Below are 25,739 nucleotides of genomic sequence, written 5' to 3' on the forward strand. Positions count from 1 at the left end.
TGCTCAAAACATACCTGTTACCCCCTGAATCTCTCTATTCTCCAGGATTAAATAAGGCTTCCTCCCAGTTCCTGACCCTTCTCTTCCTTTTCTTTGCCTCCTGTTTCTATATTTAATTTTGATGTTGGTGTTTTTAGTGCAGTTTTGCTTGAATCCTTCTCCTGTCTGCAAGGTTCTAATGGTTTCCTGTGTTTTGTAGACCATCAACATGCAGCAGGAAAATTGCTTTTTCAATAAAGCCTCAGCTATAAATGGTTGGGATTGTACTGTTAGATTACAGTGATAGTTATAATGTAGTGGAGTCAGTTGTGAATTTGCTTAGAGAGTGCTGTCACAATGAGCAATCAGATAAAGACCAGGCCATAATGATGCTTGCTGATGGATGAATGTTGACCTGAAGCAGAGGGGAATAACAGCCTGTTTAAAAGTTGCTGAGGATACAATACACAGAACTGTTTTACCCCCAGCTTCTGAGCATCACAATCTTAAAGTATTGGGCTCTTGGTTTATTTTATTTCAGTTCAGAGGAATGCTGGCTTTTTCATCATCCACCTTAATGACATCGCTGAAAAGCCTGGCACCGAGTATTTCATAAGATTAAATGCGCAGTGACATTCTGAAGAAAACATAACATTTTAAGAAGTGATTTAGGTCAAACATCTTGCATGATTGCTGCTGAAAGTGATCAGCTCATCTTTGCATGTGGCATTCCAATGTCAGAGTGACTTGAAGTGTACGGTGCCTTTAAGATTTCTCTCTGTGAGCCATGCTGCTTTGATAGGAGTGAGTACATCATTGTAAAGGAACATGTGCAGCAGCCCCAAGTAACTGAAGTGTTCAATAGGCTCACTCTGCTGTGAAGGTCCATTATGGATAGGGGCATTCAGCTCCTCCTTAATGGAGCCTTTCAAAGCCATTGTTGGAAGAGGAAGTGAATGTGAACACTGGCAGATTTTATACAAACACAACTGAAATCTAGGAGGAACCATCTTAATTGCACAGGAGGTGAGAAAACGTAATGCTGACAACTGTCAAACATGGAGTGACTGCTGAACTATAAAATAGAAGATGCGCTGACCTCAGTGATGCGGTGGAGCATTTCTCTTTGAAAAGAGAGGGACGTCTGAGCCAGAATATTGGATTTGCTCATTGATGAATGAGAGCCAGTCTTGGCTGGAGAGGGAGTGTTGTTGCTCTCAGCTGCAAGGACTGTGACCAGGGCCAGTTCTTGGACCTTACACTGCAGTAGCTTCTGCTGGTTGCTAAGTGACAATTCCTGCTATGCATCTGGTCCTACAGTTCAAACCTTCCCACTGTTGCTTTAGTCTTTAGATTTGTTCACCCTCTTCCTACCTCTTTCCTGTCCGTTGGACTGCACCTCAATGAGTGCGAACAAACACCAGAGCCTCAATCAGGTGACACCTTCCATGTTTCAACACAAAAAATTAGAGTCAGAAAGCAATCCTTAGAAGGGGGCAGCATTACCAGTGAGACCTACAATATCCTCATCTAACCTTTCAGCAGTGCGTAGCACTCAAGCGACACAATTGTGCTAGATAAAGTTTCCCTATCTATTTTAGGGACGCTGAGAGTTCATCACACAACATCTTTTGAAATCCTGGACTCCATACTATAAGGGTTGAAAGGGTTCAGAAAAGATTTACAAGGAAGTTCCCAGGTTTGGAGGATTTGAGCTACAGGGAAAGGCTGAAAAGGCTGGGGCTGTTTTTCCTGGAGCGTCGGAAGCTAAGGGTTGACCTTATAGAGGTTTATAAAATCATGAGGGGCATTGATACAATAAATAGACAAGGTCTTTTCCCCAGTGTGGGGCTGTCCAAAACTAGAAGCCATAGGTTTAGGGTGAGTGGACAAAGATTTAAAAGGGGACTAAGGGGCAACTTTTTCATGCAGAGAGTGGTGTGTATGGAATGAGCTGCCAGAGGAAGTGAAGGAGGCTGGTACAATGACAATACTTAAAAGGCATCTGGATGAGTATATGAATAGGAAGGCTTCAGAGTGATCTGGGTCAAATGCTGGCAAATGGGACTAGATTAGTTTAGGATACCTGGTTGACGTAAACGAGTTGAACCAAAGGGTCTGTTTCTGTGCTGCACACCTCTATGACTCTATGATCGAGGAGGAAATAGTAAGGACTGCAGATGCTGGAAGTCAGAATTGGTAAAATGTAGAGCCAGCAAAACAAGCACATCAGACAGCATCGGAGCAGCAGGAAAATCAACATTTCAGATCAGGATTCTTCATTAGGACAGGTCCTGACCTGAGACGTCGACTTCCCTGCTCTTCCGATGCTGTCTGACCTGCTGTGTTTTTCCAGCTCCACATTTTATCGACTCCCTCATCTTTTGACTGAGGGTCAAGCTGTTCTCTCAAACTAATTTAAAAATTACAATTTAAAACAGGATCGGGGACTTGTTCTATGTCCTGCAACCACTGTCTGCTAACAGATTTTTTTGCTTATAATCAGATCATTTTGGGACCTTGCTATGTGCAGATTAGTTGCCATGTTTACTTATGTTGCAGAAATGACTACAATTCATTGGCTGTAAATCATTTGTGGGCATCATGAGTTTGGGAAAGGTATTTTATAAATGCATGCCTTTTACACCTCTTGTGCCAATAATATGCCAGTATAAAACTCTTCCACAGCATAATCCACGGCAGGGCGGCGTAAATGGTCATGTTAAAGCACCTATTCGAGATGGCTCAGGGAATCCCTGATGGACTCTGCAACATTTGAGAGGCATTTGGATGGGTATATGAATAGGAAGGGTTTGGAGGGATATGGGCCGGGTGCTCGCAGGTGGGACGAGATTGGGTTGGGATATCTGGTCGGCATGGACAGGTTGGACCGAAGGGTCTGTTTCCATGCTGTACATCTCTATGACTCTTTGACTCAACTATAAGTCTGTCTTGGTTTGTCCCAGAGATCGTTCTCTGTGCTAGTCTGGAATATAACACTCTTAAGACAGTTTAGTTTAAATTATTACCTATATTTACCAACTGTATCAATGTTACACTATAACATAGCTCAAGCCTGGATTGCAGGTATCTAAGGTTCTAAAACCATTAGCAGAGTAGCCAGCTCTTACCCCAAAGATGTCTCTCAGGCTACTCCCCTTGCTGCTGCAAATAGGCTGTCTTTATACAGAAATTGGTATTAAAATGGCAAGAACATCCCATGTCCTTAATCAAATAACCAGCAATAAAATGGCAGAAATTTGTAGACGAAGAGAAACTCATTGACAAGTCTGAGTTCTCTTGACGAATGAAGCTTACAGGCACGTCAAAATGGGAAATCTTGATCAAGCCAGGCCCCAAATGATTGGTTTGATAACCTTCCCTTTTCACAGTATATCGTAACGAGAGACTAGTCTAAATTATGTGGGAAAGGTCATGAGGTAACCTCATTCAGCTAACATGCCCACTATCATTGTCCTACAAAATGGCCTTTTCTTTTAAAATCATCTTAGATTCCCAAAATGCAAATGAAATTCATAACATTCCTGGATCTCTAGCTCCAGGGCACAACATACAAACATTCATAGAGTCATAGAGATGTACAGCATGGAAACAGACCCTTCGGTCCAACTCGTCCATGCTGGGCAGATATCCCAACCCAACCTAATCCCACCTGCCAGCATCCGGCCCATATCCCTCCAAACCCTTCCTATTCATATACCCATCCAAATGCCTTATAAATGTTGCAATTGTACTAGCCTCCACACTTCCTCTGGCAGCCCATTCTACATATACACCACCCTCTGTGTGAAAACGTTGCTCCTTAGGTCCCTTTTATATCTTTCCCCTCTCATCCTTAACCTATGCCCTCTAGTTCTGGACTACCCCACCCTAGGGAAAAGACCTTGTCTATTTACCTTACCAATGCCCCTCATGATTTTATAAGGTCACCCCTCAGCCTCTGACACTCCAGGGAAAACAGCTCCAGTCTATTCAGTCTCTCTCTCTCTCTCTCTCTCTCTCTTTCCCGCTAAAAGCCTCCAACCCTGGCAATATCCTTATACATTTTTTCTGAACCCTTTCAAGTTTAACAACATCCTTCCGATAGGAAGGAGATTAGAATTGTACACAATATTCCAAACAGTGGCCTAACCAATGCCCTGCACAGCCGCAACATGTCCTCCCAACTCCTGTACTCAATAATCTGACCAATTAAGGAAAACATACCAAATGCTTTCTTCACTATCCTATCCCTATGATTCTACTTTCAAGGAGCCATGAACCTGCACTCCAAGGTCTCTTTGTTCAGCAACACTCCATTGGACCTTACCATTAAGTGTATAGGTCCTGCTAAGATTTGCTTTCCCAAAATGCACCACCTCGCATTTATCTAAATTAAATTCCATCTGCCACTCCTCAGCCCATTGGCCCATCTGGTCAAGATTCCGTTGTAATCTGAGGTAACCTTCTTTGCTGTCCACTACACCTCCAATTTTGATGTCATCTGCAAACTTACCAACCATACCTTTTGTGCTCACATCCAAATCATTTATATAAATTATGAAACGTAGTGGACCCAGCACTGATCCTTGTGGCACTCTACTGATCACAGGCCTCCAGTCTGAAAAACAACCCTCCACCACCACCCTCTGTCTTCTACCTTTGAGCCAGTTCTGTATCCAAATGGCTAGTTTTCCCTGTATTCCATGTGATCCAAACTTGCTAATCAGTTTCCATGAGGAACCTTGTTGAATACTTTACTGAAGTCCATATAGATCACATCTACTGCTCTGCCCTTATCAATCCTCTTTGTTACTTCTTCGAAAAACTCAATCAAGTTTGTGAGACATGATTTCTCATGCACAAAGCCATGTTGACTATCCCTGATCAGTCCTTGCCTTTCTCAACACACATACATACTGTCCCTCAGGATTCGCTCCAACAACTTGCCCACCACCGATGTCAGGCTCACTGGTCTATAGTTCCCTGGCTTGTCCTTACCTGTCATCCTGCTCCCCACAAGTCGAAGCAAAATGCTCAGAGACACAGTATAGTTTTACCTCCTTCATCTTTATTCCGGGCCCTGGAGGGAGAGAGAACAATCGCCCATATGCACAGAGACACATGGTCTTCTTTGGAAGAGCAGGTTCTTAATGAATTATATAGTCATTTTACATGGAGGAGCATCCAGATAAGACGTCATACATATTGATTGGGTGACTGTTACAATCAGCGAGTGCCAATAGCAAAGATTAAGCCACCTGGTATTACATAATGAATGTTCTTAACCTTAACTGACTTCACATCATGAATACTTTTCACCTTGTTAACTAGCCTTACATACTGAATGCTACCTCATCTTGTTAAATTGCTCTATATAATGAATGCCTTTCCACCGTGTTAACCCAATTAACCTTGCCTCCAGCACCCCATTGTTAACTGTAAGCTCTTATCTGATCTGAGTCATGATCAGCTGAACCTCTTGTTTCACAAAACTCAGAAGTTAACTCTTTCCCTGCCTGCTTACAGTCCATGATAACCAATGGCATTACCAGCTTTCATAAGACTCTGACAGCCCGCACCCAAGCAAGTCATTGACACACAGTATTCAGTGATTATAACAACAAAAATTACTAGTCCGTAACAGTAAATAGAGTTTGAAGAATGGTCCCATGTGGAAAAAAAAATCACCAGTAAAGTTCTTAAATCCAGAGTCCTTAGTGACCACTCCATCCCCTCCAAGTCGAGTGGAAATGAGCTAGTTCTCCAAAATCTCCTTTAATAAATTCCAACCTGAAAACAAAATTCAGTCTGTCCTTGTGCATCACTCCTTGGAGAAGTCTGAATTCTCGGATAAGGGCAGTTAAATGTTTCACAAAACTGTTGAGACTTGCATCCTTCCGGAGATGCTTCAGCTGGAGGATATCAGCGCATTATCAGTGTGCAGTGCAGCAGCTGCAACTGCAGGCTAGGTGAATGCAGCATTCTTTGCTGTTTCTGCTCCCGCTCTGCTGTTAAATGTAACAAAGCCAATTGGCTGTTGTGATGTTAGTTTGATCAGTGAACCTTCATATCCCTTAAATGATCGAAAGGGAAGGTAAAGCTCACGTGGTTTAATGTCCATAGGAAGGCCACTGACAAAAAGCATACCGACCTCCTCTTCACTGTTGTTAACTACTTCGCTTTTCATGCTCATGGCTGGGGAGTTGGTTGAATCCATTGGATCAGGTTGTGGATGGGTGGTGGTCCGAAGGCATGCTTTACCTGTGAATGGAGAAACTGTAGAGACGATGTTAGCTGCTGAAAGTATCTTTACATTTCCTCTCTCCTTCCTTCCTTGCCAAGGTGGTTATCAATATGAAGACAGTCACGCGTTTAACTACAAGAAATTGTGTTTGCCTATTTCAACATTCTCAGTCATTTGGAAGTCTGTTATTCTGTTCACTATTATCAAGTTTTATACAATCCATAAACTTCTAAATTGTACTGCCTAAACAATTCAGTCAATTATAAACAACAATCAATGGTCCTAAAATCAAACCCTCGGGGGACCCCTTTCAGGTTGTATTAACAAATTAATACTTGGCTAATGTGAATGCTGCCAGGAAACGTATTTCAAAAGTCTAGAACAGCACAAAAGCAACAAAAGGTTTCCTGTGCTTTAGCAATTAAAAGAGGCAATTTTAGTTCAGATTTAAATCTCAAATATTCGTGGGGAAACAAATGCGGAATATTTTAAAATATGTTCTCCAAATGAAACTTCCCAAATGAAGCAGTCGGAATTGCAGTGGCAACTTTGGTAGAGATCAACACTCTTTGAATTTGCAATAAGAAGGGGGCCAATGAAGTCTTAACAATAATTTAAAGAGTTTAAACAGCACAGTCTCAAGTTCTAATATTCTCTAAAATCTTAAAACAGCAAACTCAAAATGCACTCTTCTTTTTGTGAACACACTGCATTAAAAACACATCAGCAAAGATATTTTAATACAATACTCTCATCTGGCTAAAGCATGACTACTGACCCAACTTTTTTTTCAAAACAGGCATTGTAGAATTTCAAACAGAATCAGGGACTCAAGGTGCTCAATCAATTTGTTTTAAGGTTACAAGTTTGATAATTTTTAAAAGGACAGAATGTTGTACAATTTCAATATAAAAACAAAATCTGTCCTGTTACATAACTCACAAAACACATTGAATTGAGATCCTGATTCAAACAAGGCAAAACAGTTACTTAAAAGGATTTTCCGAACCAATATTTTAACAAACAGCACAGTGGCTCAGTAGTTAGCACTGCTGCCTCACAGCACCAGGGACCTGGCTTCGATTCCAGCCTCGAGCAACTGTCTGTGAGGAGTTTGCACATTCTCCCCGTGTCTGTGTGGGTTTCCTCCAGGTGCTCTGGTTTCCTCCCACAGTCCAAAGATGTGCAGGTTAGGTGAATTGGCCATGCTAAATTGCCCATAGTGTTCAGGGATGTGTAGGTATTGTGCATTAGTCAGGGGTAAATGTCGAATAATAGGCTAAGGGAATGGGTCTGCGTGGGTTTCTCTTCGGAGAGCCAAAGGGCCTGTTTCCACACTGCAGGGATTCTATTGTATTCTATAATTTTAATAGAGTCAAATGTTACTCTGTTGGGGAACAAAAAAATGTCAGAAATGTACAGAGACCTGATCAGCATCTTGCAGATGAACAACAGTGCTTCAGAGTGAGGGCTTGTGTATCTGGTGACAATTATTAATATAAATTTTGCAAATAAACTGGTAAAGGTCGGGATCCAATGCAGGAAATACTAGAAACCTTCAAAGATCTGTAATCATTTCTGAGGAGAGGGGTCAGGAGGAGAAATATTTCAGACTGGGCTCTTCCTCAGTCGTTGCTTTGTAGGAAACGATTATGTCACAGACTCTGACTGACTTGCTATGTGCTTCCTGCGGTGCCTGCTTATATTCCCAGTGTAAAGTTTCTAAATTCACTTCGAGAGGCCTCAACAGGAAAACCCATAGTAACACTAGGCCAAAGTTGTAGCCAATCCAGCAACTTTCCTCTGGGATTTTTCCACATTAGCGAGAGACCTCAAATGCCAATGTAAAAGCAGCTTCTCAGGTCATTTGTGACAGCCATATTACTGCTGCAGCTGAACTCTGTTTAATCATCCATGCCTGACCATATCTGTGGGCCTCTCTTTAAACTGAGTGACTGCCCTAACTCAAAAATTAATTGGGAAGGATGAAGTTCCAATTACAATAACCGTAATCCTTCCTCTCAAAAGCAGCTTTCACTTACCCACATTAAAGAAGTGAGATATGTACAATGCTGCTTATATTGATGCAAGAACTTTCAAATTTGCATCTAATATGCTAACTGCTGCCATTACTGTATATACTTAATCATTATTACTACATATGCACTCTTCCTTTATCCAGTGCTACTGATTGTAACTTCACCCCAAGACCAATTAAAACTCTGAACATTCTGCCATTTAATTGCTGTGTGCAATTAACGTAGTCTAACTAAAACACAGACAGTAATTACATCTGGTACACCAGAGAATTGACTGCTCTGATAATGGAATTTATATGTCAGGCAAGGACAAGGAATAGGGCCAAGCCTTATGCTTGAAAAAACATTTGGGTAAAGAATCATAGTACGAACAAAAATGGAACTCGGGGCTGTTTTAATTTGGAAAGATAACAAATTTAAAACCAGAAAATTGCAGTGAGGACAGCAAATGCTTTGAATATACAGCAGCACCTGCAAAGAGAGGCTACAGATGACTCCAGTGGGCACTCTGTCAGATGATTTCTGTGCACCTGACACTCCTATATATCGAAGGATCGAATGGGTTAGCTGGTTATTTCCCAATTTAATTGTAGAAAAACTGAAAGCTGGTGCCTGATGAACAAAAATCACCAAAAAGGGGGCAATTTACACACAATGTATTTAAAAAAAGGATGTGATGAAAAATAAGCATGAGGTTAAAAAGCTTTGACTTGAACAGGGAGAGAGAGATTAAAGTGAGAGGGTAGAAGTGGCAATTGCCTCAGTGATAGCTCTGAAGTCTCTGAGTCAATGTCATGGAGTCAAACCATGTTCCAGACTTGACTGCAAAATCTTGTCTGACATTCCAGTGCAGAGTTGAGGGAGATTCTCACTGTTGGAAGTGCTGTCTTTTAGCTGAGCAGTTAATGAAGGTCTTGTCTGTTCTCTTGGGAAGGTGTGAAAGATTCTATGGTACTGTTCTAAGAACAGCAGGGGAATTCTGCTGGTACCTGGCCAATATTTGTCCAACAATAATCTTAAATAGGTTATCTGGTTATTAATGTCATTGCTGTTTGAAACTCTTTGATGTGCATAAATTGTAAAGTGCTTTGAGATGCCCTGAAGTCACAAAAGGCACTGTATGAATGTAAGTCCTTTCTTTCTGTAAAGCCAACACACTTCAAACAAGATGGCAGATGGTAGGATAGTGAAGAAGGCGTTTGGTATGCTTTCCTTTATCGGTCAGAGTATTGAGTACAGGAGTTGGGAGGTCATGTTGCAGCTGTACAGAACATTGGTTAGGCCACTGTTGGAATGTTGTGTGCAAATCTGGTCTCCTTCCTATTGGAAAGATATTGTGAAACTTGAAAGGGTTCAGGAAAGATTTACAAGGATGTTGCCAGGGTTCAGGAATCTGAGCTATAGGGAGAGGCTGAAAAGGCTGTGGCTGTTTTCCCTGGAACGTCAAAGGCTGAGGGGTGACCTTATGGAGGTTTACAAAATTATGAGGGGCATGGATATGATAAATAGGCAAAGTCTTTTCCCTAGGGTCGGGGAGTCCAGAACTAGAAGGCATAGGTTTAGGGTGAGAGGGGAAAGATATAATAGAGACTTAAGGGGCAAAGTTTTCACACAGAGAGTGGTATGTGTATGGAATGAGCTGCCAGAGGAAGTGGTGGAGGCTGGTACAATTGCAACATTTAAGAGGCATTTGGATGGGTATATGAATAGGAAGGGTTTGGAGGGATATGGGCCGGGTGCTGGCAGGTGGGACTAGTTTGGGTTGGGATATCTGATCGGCATGGACGGGTTGGACACCGAAGAGTCTGTTTCCATGCTGTACATCTCTATGACTCTAAGTTTGATAGAGACACCTAGATCCTAGAGGTGACATTTTCAGTTGAATCAGTGAAAACGTACAGTAATTAACTTTATTGTTCGCGATTGAGCAAGAGCCCAAAGTCACTGGCTTGTACAAGTTTCATGTCTTACTTTTAATGCCCTCTCAGTCTCATTGGCATTAATTAATCCTCCAAATGAATGTCATAACCCTTACATTCTGAGTTGACTTGTGGTGCCCAATACTTGTTATGTATCTGTAAAACTCATGGGGTGTAAAACTATAGGTGCTTTGACATAGAAGTGAGATGTCATGCCTATTGCATTCTGCCTAACACATGCTTTGTTCTTGTTACAATAAGGTAAACAAGCAGCTTCTCCATGTGAATGTAAGTAAACTGCAGAGTAATAGTTATACTAGAACATCTGTAAACTTTCTTTCACTTAATAACAGAACAATGAATAGAATAAGGCAACAAATGGCCTTAATTAGTCTTAGACATAACAATTTCTAATAACCTGCTGCAATTCAAGCTTCCGAATTTAACAAATCCCAAACAACATTGTTAAAAATGGTGACCTTGCACAATGCAGTGGTAGTGTCCATACCTCTGAGACAGGAGGCCCACATGCAAGTCCCACCTGCTCCACAGTGGTGTAGTAACATCCCTGAACAAGCTGATTGGAAAAAAAATCTTACGATGTGTGTGTCACTATCATGACTTTTCATCTCCATGTTCACAATAAATTTCCAGATCCCTCCACACCTCACCTCTCCATATTTCTCAATAAGTCTTAACATTTGCAGTCTATATCTTTTTTCCTGAATATGAACATTAGTGTGGTGTTTTGTATTCGATCAACTTAAAGCACAATGTTATCGATGCTTAGAATTTAAAACCAAATCGCAGTCAAAAATACAGGAAATACACAATAGCCAAGCAGAGTTTGTGGTGAGGAACTGAGTTAAATGGACAGAATCCCACCAGAGGCTCCCAGAATTGCAGACTGACTAAAGGTACGTATGAGTTGATAAAGTGTAGAGCTGGAAAAAGAGCACCAGGTCAGACAACATCTGAGGAGCAAGAGAGTTGACATTTCGGGCTTAATCCTTCATTAGGACTGGGGAGGGGGGCTGAGAAATAGGGAGAGATGGGGTAAGGCTGGGGGAGTTGTAGTTGGGATGGCGAAAGGTGAACGCAGATAGGAGATGATTGTGATGGGTCGGTGACTGGAAAAAGCACAGCAGGTCAGGCAGCATCTGAGGAGCAAGAGTGCATATGAGCTAGATAAGAGGGATATGAAGGGAGAAGGATTTAATGTAATGGGTGTTGCAGGGAGAGGGGACTGTAGCAGTGTGGCACCCTGTGGGCAGTTCCTGTCTTGTATCCAGCTCTTTAATCATACCTACCAAGTGCTGTTGATCAACAGAGCACAGCCCCTACTCTGCCCCATCAAGCTGAAAAACTACCAGCCTGTCTGTATCCGGGTTAATTAACAAATCTGAGTTTAGCTCATTCATTTGTGACATTAGGGCCTCAACTAGAAGTGGCAGCTTGGGTTGGGGAAAGGAAGGGTAGATTGATGCTGGCAGTTTGGGTTCAGGCTGGGAAAGAGAGTTGGAGGTGAGGAAGGGGTACATTGGGGTCTGGGTTATATCACTTTGGGTATTTACATGACAGGAAATGTGTATGAGGGTCTCCAATTTTCTCATTTCCCAGACTGCCTTCCTTTTGGGACCAAATATTGTCAAAGCAGGTGAATCCCACACACGAGTTGAAACTGCATTGTACCAAACTGGGAGACCTCATTGGGATAGTTAACTTTGAGAACAGCATGTGTCAGTCCTCTGCAAGTTTGTACTGTGAATAAAGCTCTCAGTCCTTGCCACTCCCTGCATGCTGCGGCCTTCTGCGTGACTGATTACAGCTTCTGATGGGTTAGCTTAGCTATCGATCTTCATGAATTCTAGTGCTGTTATTTCAGATTGGCTGTATAATTTCTGTTTAGGACTAGGCCATTCAGCCCCTCAAGCCTGCTCCACCATTTAATACAATCATGGTTGATATCATCTCAGCCTCGACTCCACTTCCTGCCTGCTCTCCATAATTCTTCGACCCATAACTAATTAAAAATATGCCTATCTCCTCCGAAGGTTACTCAGTTTCCCAGCATCCGCCACATTCTGGGGGAGTGAATTGCACCGATTCACAACCCTGTAGGAGAAGTCGTTCCTCCTCATTTCTGTTTTAAATCTGCTACCATTTGTCCTCAAACTAGCACCTCTCATTCTAGATTGCCCCACAAGGGGAAACATCAGGTCTTTGTCTACTTTGTCAATCCCCTTTAACATTATGTATATGCCTCAATTAGATCTCCTCTCATTCTTCTCACCCCTAGTGGGTACAGACCTAAACCACTCAATCCCTCTTCAGTGGACAAATCTGTAATCTCTGGAATTGACTGATTGAATTTTCTCTGAGCTGCCTCTAGTGCAATTATATCCTTCCCCGAGTAAAGGGACCAAAACTGGACGCGATACTCTGGATGCGGTCTCACTTGTAAAGATTCAGCAATAAATGGTATCAGATTAAGAACAGAAATGAGATGGAACTCCTTCTCCTACAGGGTTGTGAATCTGTGGAATTCACGCCCCCAGAGTGCAGTAGATGCTGGGAAACTGAGTAACCTTCTGGAGGAGCTAGGCAGAGTTTTAATTTGTAATAAGTATCAAAATTCTGTTTTCCCTCCTCATAACCTGCTGTACCACCGTACTAGCTTTCCACACCACCATTACCTCTCATTCACCAATTTCTTCAAAACATCCTGCGATGTCCTCTTGCATGAATGATAAAATTGTTGAGCTTGAGCAGTCTGATGAGTGTCAAGAGCTGACTGGCTTTCTGACATTTTATTTATGTACTAGAGATTGTTAGTTTGGGTCGAATGATGTCTGACTTTTCTCTTTATTACTTCAGGTGTAGATTCCTTCAGCGAGAAAAGCTCAGAGACTTACGAGGCCTACACAGAGAGCAGGGAAACCTCAATGGCAAAGTCAGAGACTACCACCTTGAGCAACAAGGAAGCTGAGGACAGCGAGAAGAGTGACAAAAGTGAGTCAGCAGCGAGTGGATCATCCTTCGAGGAACTTGATCTGGAAGCACAAGATAACGGGGTCTCTCCTCAGAGCTCTGATGTGGCAAAGAAACTGGATGAAGTGACCGAAACTGATATCAGGAGAATGGAGGAGGAATAAAGACGGAAGGAATGATGAAGTGACCTGACTGGGACCACGCAAACTACTTTGCTTGGTACATTTCCACCGATTAGGTACAGATGGCTTGCTGCAACTCCAGAGAAACATAATCGTTAATCAAATAGCTTGAAATTTAAAAGAAAGTCTTGATTGAAGCTTCTATCAATGTATCTATAATACTGTAATACTTGAGCAACATTATTCATTTTTTAAATAAATTCAAATATTTGGCATTAACAATTAAAAATGAGATTTTAAATTCTTTTTGCACTTCATCAATAATTCCACTTCATGGTTTTGCACATGATTTCTGGGATTTGAAATACGGGTTCTCCCATTCTACTGACAGAGTCTGCTAGAGTTGGAGCCTTGACAAAGAGGCTGTTTCTCCTCTTCGAATATCTTGGGTTTGGGCCATTCTCATCAGTATTATGCATGGCTTGTGTACCCTCTCAGGTTTAACTCTTTATAAGCTGTAAGCTAACAGTTACAACAACAACACAATGTAAAAAAAATAGAACAAAGAATTACAGATGCTGGAGATCTGAAACAAAACAGAAATCGCTGGAGAAACTCAGCAGGTCTGGCAGCATCTGAGGAAAAAGAAAGAGTTAATGTTTTGAGTCCACTGTCCCTTCAGAACTGAGAGCATCTAGGAAAAAGTGAAATTGATGCTGAAGATGGGTTGGGAAGTGGAATGGGGAGGCACATGGATAGGTGGAGACTATAGAGGGTCAGAGATATGAAAGGGTTAGGCAGATGTGGGAATTATTGGTAGACGCCAGGACAGAAGGGATGGTGAAGAAGTGATAATGAGAGATGGGTGGGTTATGCTGAAGGTAACCCATGTCGTGAGAGGACCAGGATGTGGGGGTGGGTAAAAACATGGAAGCACTGAATCAGATTCTAAAGTTACTGAACTTGATGTTGAATCGTAGAGGGTGCAGGGTTCCCAAGCAGGAAATGAGATACTATTCTTCCAGCATGCTCTGAGCACTGCAGCAAGGCCTGAGACAGGAACATTGGCCAGGTATCACAGTAGTATATTGAAGTGGCAGGCTACTGGAAGCTCACGGTCATTTTTACCATCAGAGCATAGGTGTTCTCCAAAGCGGTCACCAAGTCTGCATTTCATTTCCCCACTGGAGAGGAGACTGCATTCTGAACAGTGAATGCATTAGACTAGATTGAGTGAAGTGCAGATAAAGCACTGCTTCACCTGGAAGGTGTGTTTGGGGCCTTTGATACTAAGTAGAGAGAAGGTGTAACCCCTTCTGTGATTGCATGGGGAGGTGTTGGGAAAGGAGGAGACACAGAGCAGGGTGACCTGGAGGGAATAGTCTCTGGAAGGCTGACTAGGGAAGGGAGGAAAATATGTGTCTGGTTGTGGCATCCTGAAGGTGGCAGAAATGGTAGCTGATGACCCTCTGGCTGTGGGTGCTGGTGGAATGTTAGGTGTTGTGATGGATGCTATCACTGTTGTGGGAGGATGAAGCCAAAGTGTAGGAGATGGGTCAGGCATGGCTGGGTGTCCTGTCAACTACAGTGCTGAGGAATCCTTGGTTGAGGAAGATGGTGGGCATTTCAGAGACCTCCCCCACCCCTTTGTAATGGTTTGTAATGGATATTGATGGCTAGCCTATCCCTCAAAATAGAAACAGAAATGACGCAGAAGAGAAGGAGGAGTCAGATGAATGAGTGATGGTGAGAGTGGGGTGGAAATTGGAAATGAAATTGATAACTTTTCCAATTCTGAACGAGAGAGGGGAGCAGCACCAATGATGTTATTGATGTACCATAGAGAGAGTTGTGGAGAGGGGCCAGAATAGGACTGGAACAAGGAATGTTCCATGTATCTCACGAAGACATAACTGGGACCCGTGCGGGTTACACACGGCCACCCCTCTGACCTGAAGAAAATGGGAGGAGTTAAAGGAGAAGTTGTTCAAGGTGGGAATGAGCTCAGCTAGGGGGAGGAAGTGGTGATGGATAGCAACAATTCAGGCCTTTTTTCAAGGAAGAAGCAGTGGGCCGTGAGACTGTCCTGGTGGGGGATGGACGTGTAAAGGGATTGCATTAAAAGAATCGTGGATATAAGTAGGAAGGGAATGGACAAAGGAAGAAAAAAATGACTTGAGATAGGAAGAGATGAGTTCTGTGGGGCAGGAGTAGGCCTAAACAATGGGTCTGCCCGGGCAGTCTTGTTTATGGATTTTGGGACGGAAGTTGAAGTGAGTTTTGTGGGGTTGGGAGACGATGAGCTTGGAGGTTTTTGGCGGGGGATCCTCAAGTAAGTTGAGCTTAATGACCATCATAGACATGCTAGTTTGATGTACCAAAAATGGAGTCATGGTTCAAGGGGAAATAGGAGAAGGTATCTGAGCGCGTATGCTCAGTCTCTGTAATGTAGAGGTCAATACAACAGGTAACAATAGCACCGCCCTCATCGGCAGGCTTAATTACAAAGTCAGGGTTAGATCTGTGAGCGTGGAGTCCTTTCAATTCCGAGGGTGACGGGTTCGAATGGGTGGAATTAAGGCAAGCAATATGACAGCAACAGTTCTCAATGAGGCGTCGAGTGCAGGTGAAAGACCAGAGGGAAAGGGTCCAGGTGGAGAGTGTGTGTTGGAGTCGGTGAATGGTCTTTGGGAAGGGCAGAGGGCACTTGTCTATAGAAATGGGCACAGAGGTAAAGGCGATGGAAGAATTCAAAGACATGTAACGCCTGAAATTCACTGAGATGGTAAAATAAGACCTTTGGTGAATACGAACTGTTCAGCATCAGAGAGCAAAAGGTCAGAAGGGTTAGTAAATACCTGACAAAAGATAGGGTTAGGAGAAGGAATAAGGACACGGAAGGTTCCGGGGGATACGTGTACGTCTGAGTTGTTGCAGCTTGCGATCCTTAATGCAAAGTTCCCCACAGGCCAAATGGCACAGGTTTATGAACATTGACTGTCAGGAGCCTCTCGTCCATCCAGCCTTGCCCACACAAGGATGTTATGTTGTAACACGCAATGATGCACTCCCAAACTCCTGCTCAAAACTCAGAGATCCCTGGGTTAGGTGAAAACCCGGGATAACTTGAGGAGAAAATCGAGGCAAGTTCTTTCCAGCTCACACCAACTCTTCCCCATTCTCCAACACTCTGGTCAATCTATTATCTACAAGATGCACCAAAGAGATGAACCTTCCAACCCCACGACCACTTCTGTCTAGAAGGAGAAGGGCAGCAGATACATGAGAACTCCACCACCTTCAATTCCCCACCAAGCCAGTCTCTATCCTGACTTGGCAATATATAGCTGTTCGTTCAATGTCGCTGGGTCAAAATCCTGGAATTCTCTCCCTCGTTGCATTGTGGGTCAATCCACAGCAGGTGGACTTCAGCGGTTCAAGAAGGCAGCTCACCACCACTTTCTTAAGTGCAACTAGGGACAGGTAATAAATGTTGGCCAGCTAGCGACACCCACATCCCACAAATAAATACGTTTTTAAAAATTGAAATGAGCCCAGAAGCTCATTCAATTTCAGATCTTTTGCAGATCTGCATTTTAGTGTTCGTCGATGTCTACTCCAACTCACTAATAGCAGGCTTTTAAAGGGTGAAGGGGGTGGACCAGCAAAACAATTAAGGAGGGAATTGCAGAGGATTAGACCTGGAGAGTTGTAGGGTCCAGCTACTAAGGCAAAAGGTGGGAGGAGACTGAGAGCCATCAGAAAGATCAGAGGAATGTTAGGGCTAGAGGAGTCTGATCATCAGGGGAAAGCCATGAAGGGATCTTATCCCATGAGTGAGAATTTTAAACTGGGTGAACTGAAAACCATTGTCGGTCAGCATTATATAAATACAAATTAGTCCTTTCACCCTGACCACAGAGAATTTCACTGACCAATCCACATCTCATTTCACACATGTCTGCTATAGCTATTCATGCAGTTCCTTATGTCCTCTGTTCTATTTATTGCTTTCATGTCCTCATTGATTTATTTGAATAGTTTGTGTTGGTTCTACTTCTCGTTCCTGATTGTCTCATGTGACCGCCTGCCTGCACATTTCCTTTTGATACTGTTACATCAGCAAACACAGCCATAATCCTTCTTAGCTGTTATTTTTTTCTTTCCTAGTTTCAGTTGCCTTTCTTGAGTCCTCAATGTTTTTCTACAACCACCTTCTACATGAAGATGATCGGGCCTTCCATTTACATGGTCTCCTGTCCCCAGGACCTCCCAGAGGGCTCACAAAGACAATCAGCTGCTGAAGTGCAGATCTTGTATAATGTTGGCCTGTTTGTGCAAAGCGAAATGCCACAAACAACAATAAAAGAAATCGCTACTCAATCCAAATTTGCAAATGCATGAGAGGAAATGTTTCCCAAGCCATGGCGAAGAACTCATTGCTCATCTTTCAAAAGTCCCTTGGGAGTTTATGCATCTCCCTGAAATGGGCAAGGGCTTATCCTCAAAACATAAATCTCACTGTGTAGCACCTATTCCTGATGAAGGGCTTTTGCCCGAAACGTCGATTTCGCTGCTCCTTGGATGCTGCCTGAACTGCTGTGCTCTTCCAGCACCACTGATCCAGAATCTGGTTTCCAGCACCTGCCGTCATTGTTTTTACCTAGCACCCATTCCATGATGTTCTGGCACATTAGGTGGGATTGTTGGCTTGGATTTCTTTTTTATTTATTCACAGGCTGTATCTATTGTCCTCATCAGAGGGAAGTTAAGAGTTAGTCACATTGTTGTGGGTCTGGAGTCACATGTGGGCTAGACCAGGTCAGGATGGCAGTTTCCTTCCCTGAGGGATATCTAATGAAACAGATGGGTTTCTCCTGACAATGGTTCTCGGCAATGATTAATTCTAGGTTCAAATTCCACCATCTGCTGTCGTGAGATTTGAACCCAGGTTCCCCTGAATATTAGCTGAGTCTCTGAATTATAGTCCAGTAATGGTGCACTGGGTCATCATCTTCCCCCAAGGTTTCTGCCATGTGCCTTGAATCAGTGCCACAAGATGAAGGAAAATAGGTGAAGAGGAGATCAGGTTCTGTCTAAACGACTTCTGAACTCCCCTGCTATGTTGCTGATGTCAGGAGGTGACTAAACACAGAACGGAACCTACACCCCAGGAATCTGTATTGCAAGATCTCATTCTCTGATATTATATGTACCACCAAGAACAACAAGGCCAATAGATACCCAGGAATACCACCACCTTCTCGATTCCATTCGCCATCCTGACATCGGAACATATCACCATTCCTTCATTGTTGCTGGGTCAAAATGCTGGAACTATCTTCCTAATTGCTCCCAGAGCAACTAGGGACAGGCAATAAATGCTGGCCAGGCCCACATTCCACAGAAGAATAAGCAAAGCAAATCTTCACTTACTCAAACTCATAGCAGAATGATATTCCCAAAGTTTCCAAGACACTACAGCAAGGTGAAACGTACAGAAAGTAAAAGAACACAGTTTGATTTATGGACTGCATTAAGAGATGTTGATTTACAAAACCTGAGGCAGATGAGGCTTCTGAGCACATTTCAGAAAGATGTCCATGTTCAATCATAGAATCCCTACACTGTGGAAGGAGGACATTCAGCCGATCAAGTCCACACTGACTCTCCGCAGAGCTTTCCACCCAGATTCAAACGCCCTACCATGACCCTGTAACCCTGCAGTTCCCATGGTTAATCCATCTAGCCTGCACCTCCCTGGACAGTATGGCAATTTCGCATGGCCAATCCACCTAACCTGCACATCTTTGGACTGTGGGAGAAAACCCACACAGACACAGGGAGGACATGCAAACTCCACCAAGGCAGTCACTTGAGGGTGGAATTCAACCCAGATCTCTGGCGCAGTGAGGCAGCAGTATCTAACCATTGAGCCACCGAGCCACACCCATGATGAAGAATGCAGTTCATTTCGCATTTGGTGCACTCGATGAGTAAGAATGAACATTGAAAGAGCAGATCTTGAGGATATTTGCCTGTCAAAGGTCTGTATTCAAGCCTTGCTACTGCGCGCATTTCCTGCAGGTATCACACTTCCTTCCCGGGATCATTTTCCCACCACCTTCTCGGCATCATTCTGTTATTATATAACAGTCTCTCCACTGACTCGCTGCAGGTGACAACAAGTGACATTTGCTCATATGTAATTATAATAAAACACACAGAAAAGGGCCAGCTGCTAAAAGGACAGCTCCACGGTACATTTTAATTTTAATTGTCAATTAAGATCTGCACTCTCTCGTACTGAAGCTGAACAATGCCTCATTAAAAGTCCCAGTGTTCTCACAACACTATTTATAAACCCATATTTCAATCTATTTCACTAAAAAAGATTTCAGAATAAACTGCAGCGAAAAATGCCAGTAATGAAGTCAAGATGTTCTAACTATAAAGGAATCTCCTACTTTGTAAAGTCTGAACTCAATAGTGACAGTTAACATTTAAGGAGATGAAATGAGTGTTATTGTGACGGGTTGGAAAGCAATGGGGCAAAAGGTCCTGGAAAGGTGATGGGGAAAACGGCAATATATTGAGATGAGATTTAACTCACCCAGAACCCATTGATTTTCTCTGGGTTCAAATGACGTCCAGTCCATTCTTTCCAGAGCAAGCCTCAGGAAGGAATCTCTCACCCAGCCTCTCACGTCCTTGTTCCCAGTTTGGATTGCAACTTTGAAGAAAGGAGAAGATCTTTTCAGCTCTGATCTCCAGCATCTGCAGGCCTCACTTTCTCCTCCCAGAAGATTCTGAATGTCCATTAACCATCTCCTTTTGATAAAGAGGGGGTGTTTCTGCAAACTAGACTTATGTACAACCAGCAACACGGGACTCACAGCCATGTCACGTTTTTAGTGAAGGAGCTAGACTTTTCAAAGCTGAAATAAAGGCTTAAAATGGGCAACTCGGTGAGTAACACCTGCCCCCAAAATGGTGGCCTATAATGAAGATCCCAGGGAGCACAGCCAGACTAGGAATGGTTTTTCATCGTCTCCCCATCCTCCAGGTAATCAAACTGGGCAGGACAAGGAAAGCAGGAGGAGGAAGTTATTATTAGTCTTTGTGGTCCTTTCAGGGAAAGGAATCAGAAAAAGAGGAACCAACTACACTGATGGGAAGGAAGGACTACACTCTCGTCCTTCCCCATTTCCTCTCCCATTCCTGTCCTTCCCCATTCCTGCCCTTCCTCCCTCATTCCTACCTCGCCTCATTCCTGCCCTTCCTCCCTCACTCCTGCCCTCCCTCACTCCTGCCCTTCCTCCCTCACCCCTGCCTCACCTCATTCCTGTCCTTCCTCCCCATTCCTACCCTTCCTCCCCATTCCTGCCCTTTCTCCCTCACTCCTGCCCTTCCTCCCCATTCCTGCCCTTTCTCCCTCACTCCTGCCCTTTCTCCCATATTCCTGCCCTGCCTCCTTTCTCCACCCCTGTCTCCCCATTCCCACCCTTCCCCCTCACTCCTGCCTTGTCCTCTCACACCTGGTTAAAGTGGCAGTCCCTGGCTGCTCCTTCCCTCACTACCTGTAGCTACACAGTGACCACATTGAGAGATCTCCTCTCCATGTACCTCTGAGCCTCATAAACACAGCACAGGGACACCAGCTCAAGTTCGATATATGAAGCTCTGAGCTCCACCAGCTGATGTTACCTCTTGTATCCTGGAAAAACCACAGGGAACAGGGCATGAGGTGCTAGGATAAGACAGAGTAGATGCAGAGAAGCTACCTCCACTGATTGGGGTTTCTAGAACTAGTCGACATTGTCTGTGAATTAGGGCCAGTCCATTCAGGAAATATTAGGAAACACCTCTACACACAAAGATTGGGAGAGGGTTGGAACTGTCTTCCATAAAAAGCAGTAGATGCTGGATCAGTTGTCAATTTTAAAACCAGATTTTAAAAAAAAATGTTAAGCAAAGGTATTAAGGAATATGGGCCAAAGGCAGGTATATGGAGTTAGGCCACAGATCAGTCATTATCTCTTTGAATTTTGGAACATGCTTAAGGGACTGAATTGCCTATTCCTGTTCCTATGTTCCTTACCTCTTTAAACTAAATTAAGTGAAATAAACCTAGGATTTGAACAAACATTCCCCAAATGCTTATTAATCAACTCCTTCCTTGAATCCAAAGCTTTATTTTAAAGTTAGGTTAATAACAATGGCAACTTGTATTGCTTCCATGTGTTCAGCATGCTTTATTATGTTATGGTCAGTATACCGTAACAATGCCATTAATATTAGTGGAATCATTTAATTATCTGCTTTGTATAGGTTAACAATTTAAATAGTGTGGTCCATATTTAAAATAAACAATGCAGTCAGTAGTTCTGCCATAATTTCAGTTTATAAGTTAATAATAAGTTTAGAACTTACGCAATGTGTTTGGTTCATTTTGTGAATACTGCTGGTGTTCAATGCATGTGTTTAAATTACAGGTCTGCAGGGAAGCTGCTAGCCAGCAGCTCTGCTGGTTTATGATGGTGTTGTCAAAGACCATTCGGCAAGGACGAGGGCTTGACTTGATGAGGAAGAGCTCCATCTATTGTACACTCTGAGTGAAGTCAGGCCTCAGAAACTTGGAAAGAGGAGTTCATGTAGCAGCTCCCTTACATCGGAAAATCAAAACTATTTGCATTTGATGAGAAATCCCCTAATATTTGGGGATTCTGACTCGCCTCAGTAACTTTTACTTGGCTAAAATATTAGTAATCCAATATCCCCCTCCCCATCCAGCTCCTCTATATCCTGTCCCTGAGTGAAATATACCCCCTGGGTAATATGGCCTATTCTTGATAATACATCCTATTGGCTTTATTATATACTACTTCTGGTAATATACACATTCCTCTGTACTGTACCTCATCTGTTGTAAAATATTCCACCCTGCATTGATTTTAACAAGGTCTTTGACAAGTTTCTGCATGATAGACTGGTTTATCTCTCCACTCTGCAGGCATTCTGCCTCTATTCCCGATGAAGGGCTTTTGCCCGAAACGTCGATTTTCCTGCTCCTCGGATGCTGCCTGACCTGCTGTGCTTTTCCAGCACCGCTCTAACCTAGACTCTGGTTTCCAGCCTCTGCAGTCCTTGTTTTTACCTGGCTAGTAAGGTCAATCACATGGGATTCAGGGAGAGCTTGCCAATTGGATACAAAATTGGCTTGATGGTAGGAGACAGAGGGTGATAGTAGGAGGTTGTTGTTCAGACTAGAGGCCTGTGACCAAGCTGTGGGCAGCAAGGATTGGTGTTGGGTCCTCTGTTGTTCGTCATTTATATAAACAATTTGGATGAGAATATAGGACAGATGGTTAGTAAATTTATGGATTGCATCAAAATAGGTAGTATAATGGACAATGAAGGCGGTTATCTTGGAGTACAATGAAATCTTGATCAGATTGGCCAATAGACCAAGAAGTGGCAAATGGAGTTTAATCTAGATAAATGTGAGATGCTGGTAAGACAGGGTCCCGGAGAATGTTGCCAAACAAAGAGGTCTAGGGATGCAGGTTTATAGTTCCTTGAAAATGGGGTCAGAGGTAGACAGGGTGGTGAAGAAAGCATTTGACACACTTGCCTTCATTAGTACAGAACATCATGTTAAAGCTGTACAAGGCATTGGTGAGGAGTACTGGGTATAATTCTGGTTGCCCTACTATTGGAGTTCAGAAAGAGTTCAGAAAAAAATTACAAGCATGTTACTGAGACTTGAGGGTTTGCGTGACAGGGAGAGGATGGATGGACTGGGACTTGTCTCATTGGAGTGTAGGAGGCTGAGAGGTGACTTTATATAGGTTTCTAAATTCATGAGGGGCGTGGATAGGGTGAATAGCCGGGTCTTTTCCAAGGGTAGGGAGTCCAAATTAAAGGGCCTAGATTTAAGGTGAGAGGGGAAAGATTTAAAAGGGACCTCAGAGGAAATGTTTTCACACAGAGGTTGGTGTGTGTATGGATTTTTTCACACAGAGGTTGGTGTGTGTATGGATTTTTTCACACAGAGGTTGGTGTGTGTATGGATTAAGCTGCCAGTGGTGGAGACAACTGCATTTACAACACTTAAAAGACATTTGAACAGATACATGAATAAGAAAGGTTTAGAGGGATATGGGCCAAACGCAGGCAAATGGGACTAATTTAATTTAGGAGATCTGATTGACATGGGTGAGTTGAAGAGGTAAAAACAATGACTGCAGATGCTGGAAACCAGATTCTGGATCAGTGGTGCTGGAAGAACACAGCAATTCAGGCAGCATTTGATTTTGCCTGTCCTCGGATGCTGCCTGAATTGCTGTGTTCTTCCAGCACCACTGATCCAGAAATGGGTGAGTTGAACGAGAGTCTGTTTACATGCTATATGATATTATAACTCTATAAAACATGTGAACATTTTCTGCCTTTGGAGCACAGCAATTCAGGCAGCATTTGATTTTGCCTGTCCTCGGATGCTGCCTGAATTGCTGTGCTCTTCCAGCACTACTGATCCAGAAATGGGTGAGTTGAACGAGAGTCTGTTTACATGCTATATGATGTTATAACTCTATAAAACATGTGAACATTTTCTGCCTTTGGTGATCCATCTGCCCTTTGGTGTTGTATCTTAAGCTCAGCACTACATTCCATTGATATTAACAGATCCTGCCTTTGAACATATACTAGTATTATGTCTGGCTTATATCCTAGCTACCTAATGAAGGAGCAGCGCTCCGAAAGCTTGTACTTCCAAATAAACCTGTTGGACTATAACCTGGTGTTGTGTGATTTTTAACTTAGTCCAACACTGGCACTTCCACATCGTTGCTGCTTTTGATAATACAGCCTGCTCCAAATTATGTATTTGGCCCAAGATGTTCAATCCTACTCTTGATTATAAATTCAATAAAATATGCTGCCCCCATAATGAAACATCTCATTCTCATTAATATATACCACCTTGATAAAATATCACTTTGTTCTTAATACATCCCACCTAGAGGACATCTCTGCAGGAGTTCTTCAGGGTAGTGTCCTAGGCTCAACCATCTTCAACTGCTTCATCAATGACCTTCCCTCCATCATAAGGTCAGAAGTGGAGAGGTTACCAATGATTGCACAATGTTCAGCACCATTCACGACTCCTTAGATACTGAAGCAGTCCATGTTCAAATGAACCAGATCTGGACCATTTCCAGGCTTGGGCTGGCAAGTGGCGAGTAAAATTGGTGCCACACAAATGCCAGGCAATTAGTATCTCCAATAAGAGAGACTCCCCAAAGTCCATCCACCTTCTACAGGGTCGAAAAGTGTTGAACTGGAAAAGCCCAGCAGGTCAGGCAGTGTCTGAGGAGCAGGAGAATCAATGTTCCAGGCATAAGCCTTTCATCAAAAATTTGGTGAGAAGGGGAAGGAGGCTGAGAGATGAATAGGAGGGGAATGAGGCTGGGGGTGGGGGGGGAAGGTAGCCAGGAAGGCGATCGGGAGATGCAGGTGATGGTGATAGGTCGGAGCCAAGGGTGGAGCGGATAAGTGGGAAGGAAAATGGACAGGTAGGGCAGTGCTGGAGATCAGAGTCAGGAAGTGTGGCGCTGGAAAAGCACAGCAGGTCAGGGCAGCATCCGAGCAGCAGGAAAGTTGATATTTCAGGCATAAGCCATTCATCAGGAATGTGGAGGGGGAAGGGGACTGAGATGGATAGAGAGGGTGAGGGTGGGGCTGTGTGAAGGTAAGTGGGAAGGCGATAGGTGGATGCAGGTGGGGGTTAACTGTGATAGGTTGGTGCAGAGGCTAGAGGGGATCAGTGGGAAGGAAGATAGACAGGTGGGACAGGTCAAGAGGACAGTGCTGAGATGGAGAGTTGGATCTGGGATGAGGTAGGGGGAGGGGAGATTTGGAAACTAGTGAAGTCAATGTTGATGCCGTGTGGTCGAAGGGTCCCAGTGAGGAAAATAAGGCATTCTTCCTCCAAGTTGGCAGGTGATTTGGATTTGGCGGTGGAGGAGGCCCAGGACTTGCATATCCTTAGGGGAGTGGGAGGGGAGTTGAAGTGGTTGGCCACAGGATGGTGGGGTTTCACTAGTTTCCAAATCTCCCCTCCACCTCCCCCATCTCATCCCAGATCCAACCCTCCAACCTGGCACCATCCTTTTGACCTGTGCTGTCTGTCTATCTTCCTTCCTGGTGGAGGTGGGTACTGCAGGCGGAGATTAGAGTCAAGATTAGAGTGGTGCTGGAAAAACACAGCAGGTCAGTTGGCATCCGAGGCGCAGGAAAATCAACATTTCGGGCAAAAGCCCTTCATCAGGGAATCTTTTGCCTGAAACGTCGATTTTCCTGCTCCTCGGATGCTGTATGATTAGATTAGATTACTTACAGTGTGGAAACAGGCCCTTCGGCCCAACAAGTCCACACC

At 43.5% G+C, this 25,739-nt stretch overlaps 1 protein-coding gene across 2 annotated transcripts in view; it reads left to right on the forward strand.

Moving 5' to 3' along the window:
* The window catches only part of LOC122559133 (testis-expressed protein 264 homolog), a 291,622-nt gene extending 278,036 nt beyond the window's left edge, over window positions 1-13,586 (forward strand). Inside the window, exons 4-5 of one of the 2 annotated variants that reach the window (XM_043708470.1) lie at window positions 10,446-10,472; window positions 13,062-13,586. In XM_043708470.1, coding sequence (XP_043564405.1) covers window positions 10,446-10,472; window positions 13,062-13,339 — 305 coding nt within the window. In that variant the 3' untranslated portion in view covers window positions 13,340-13,586. The remainder of the gene's footprint in view (window positions 1-10,445; window positions 10,473-13,061) is intronic. The other variant, XM_043708472.1, reaches the window with a different exon arrangement.
* Window positions 13,587-25,739: the final 12,153 nt, after the last annotated feature.

This window comes from Chiloscyllium plagiosum, chromosome 18 (assembly GCF_004010195.1).
Source record: "Chiloscyllium plagiosum isolate BGI_BamShark_2017 chromosome 18, ASM401019v2, whole genome shotgun sequence".
Classification (NCBI taxonomy): Eukaryota; Metazoa; Chordata; class Chondrichthyes; order Orectolobiformes; family Hemiscylliidae; genus Chiloscyllium; species Chiloscyllium plagiosum.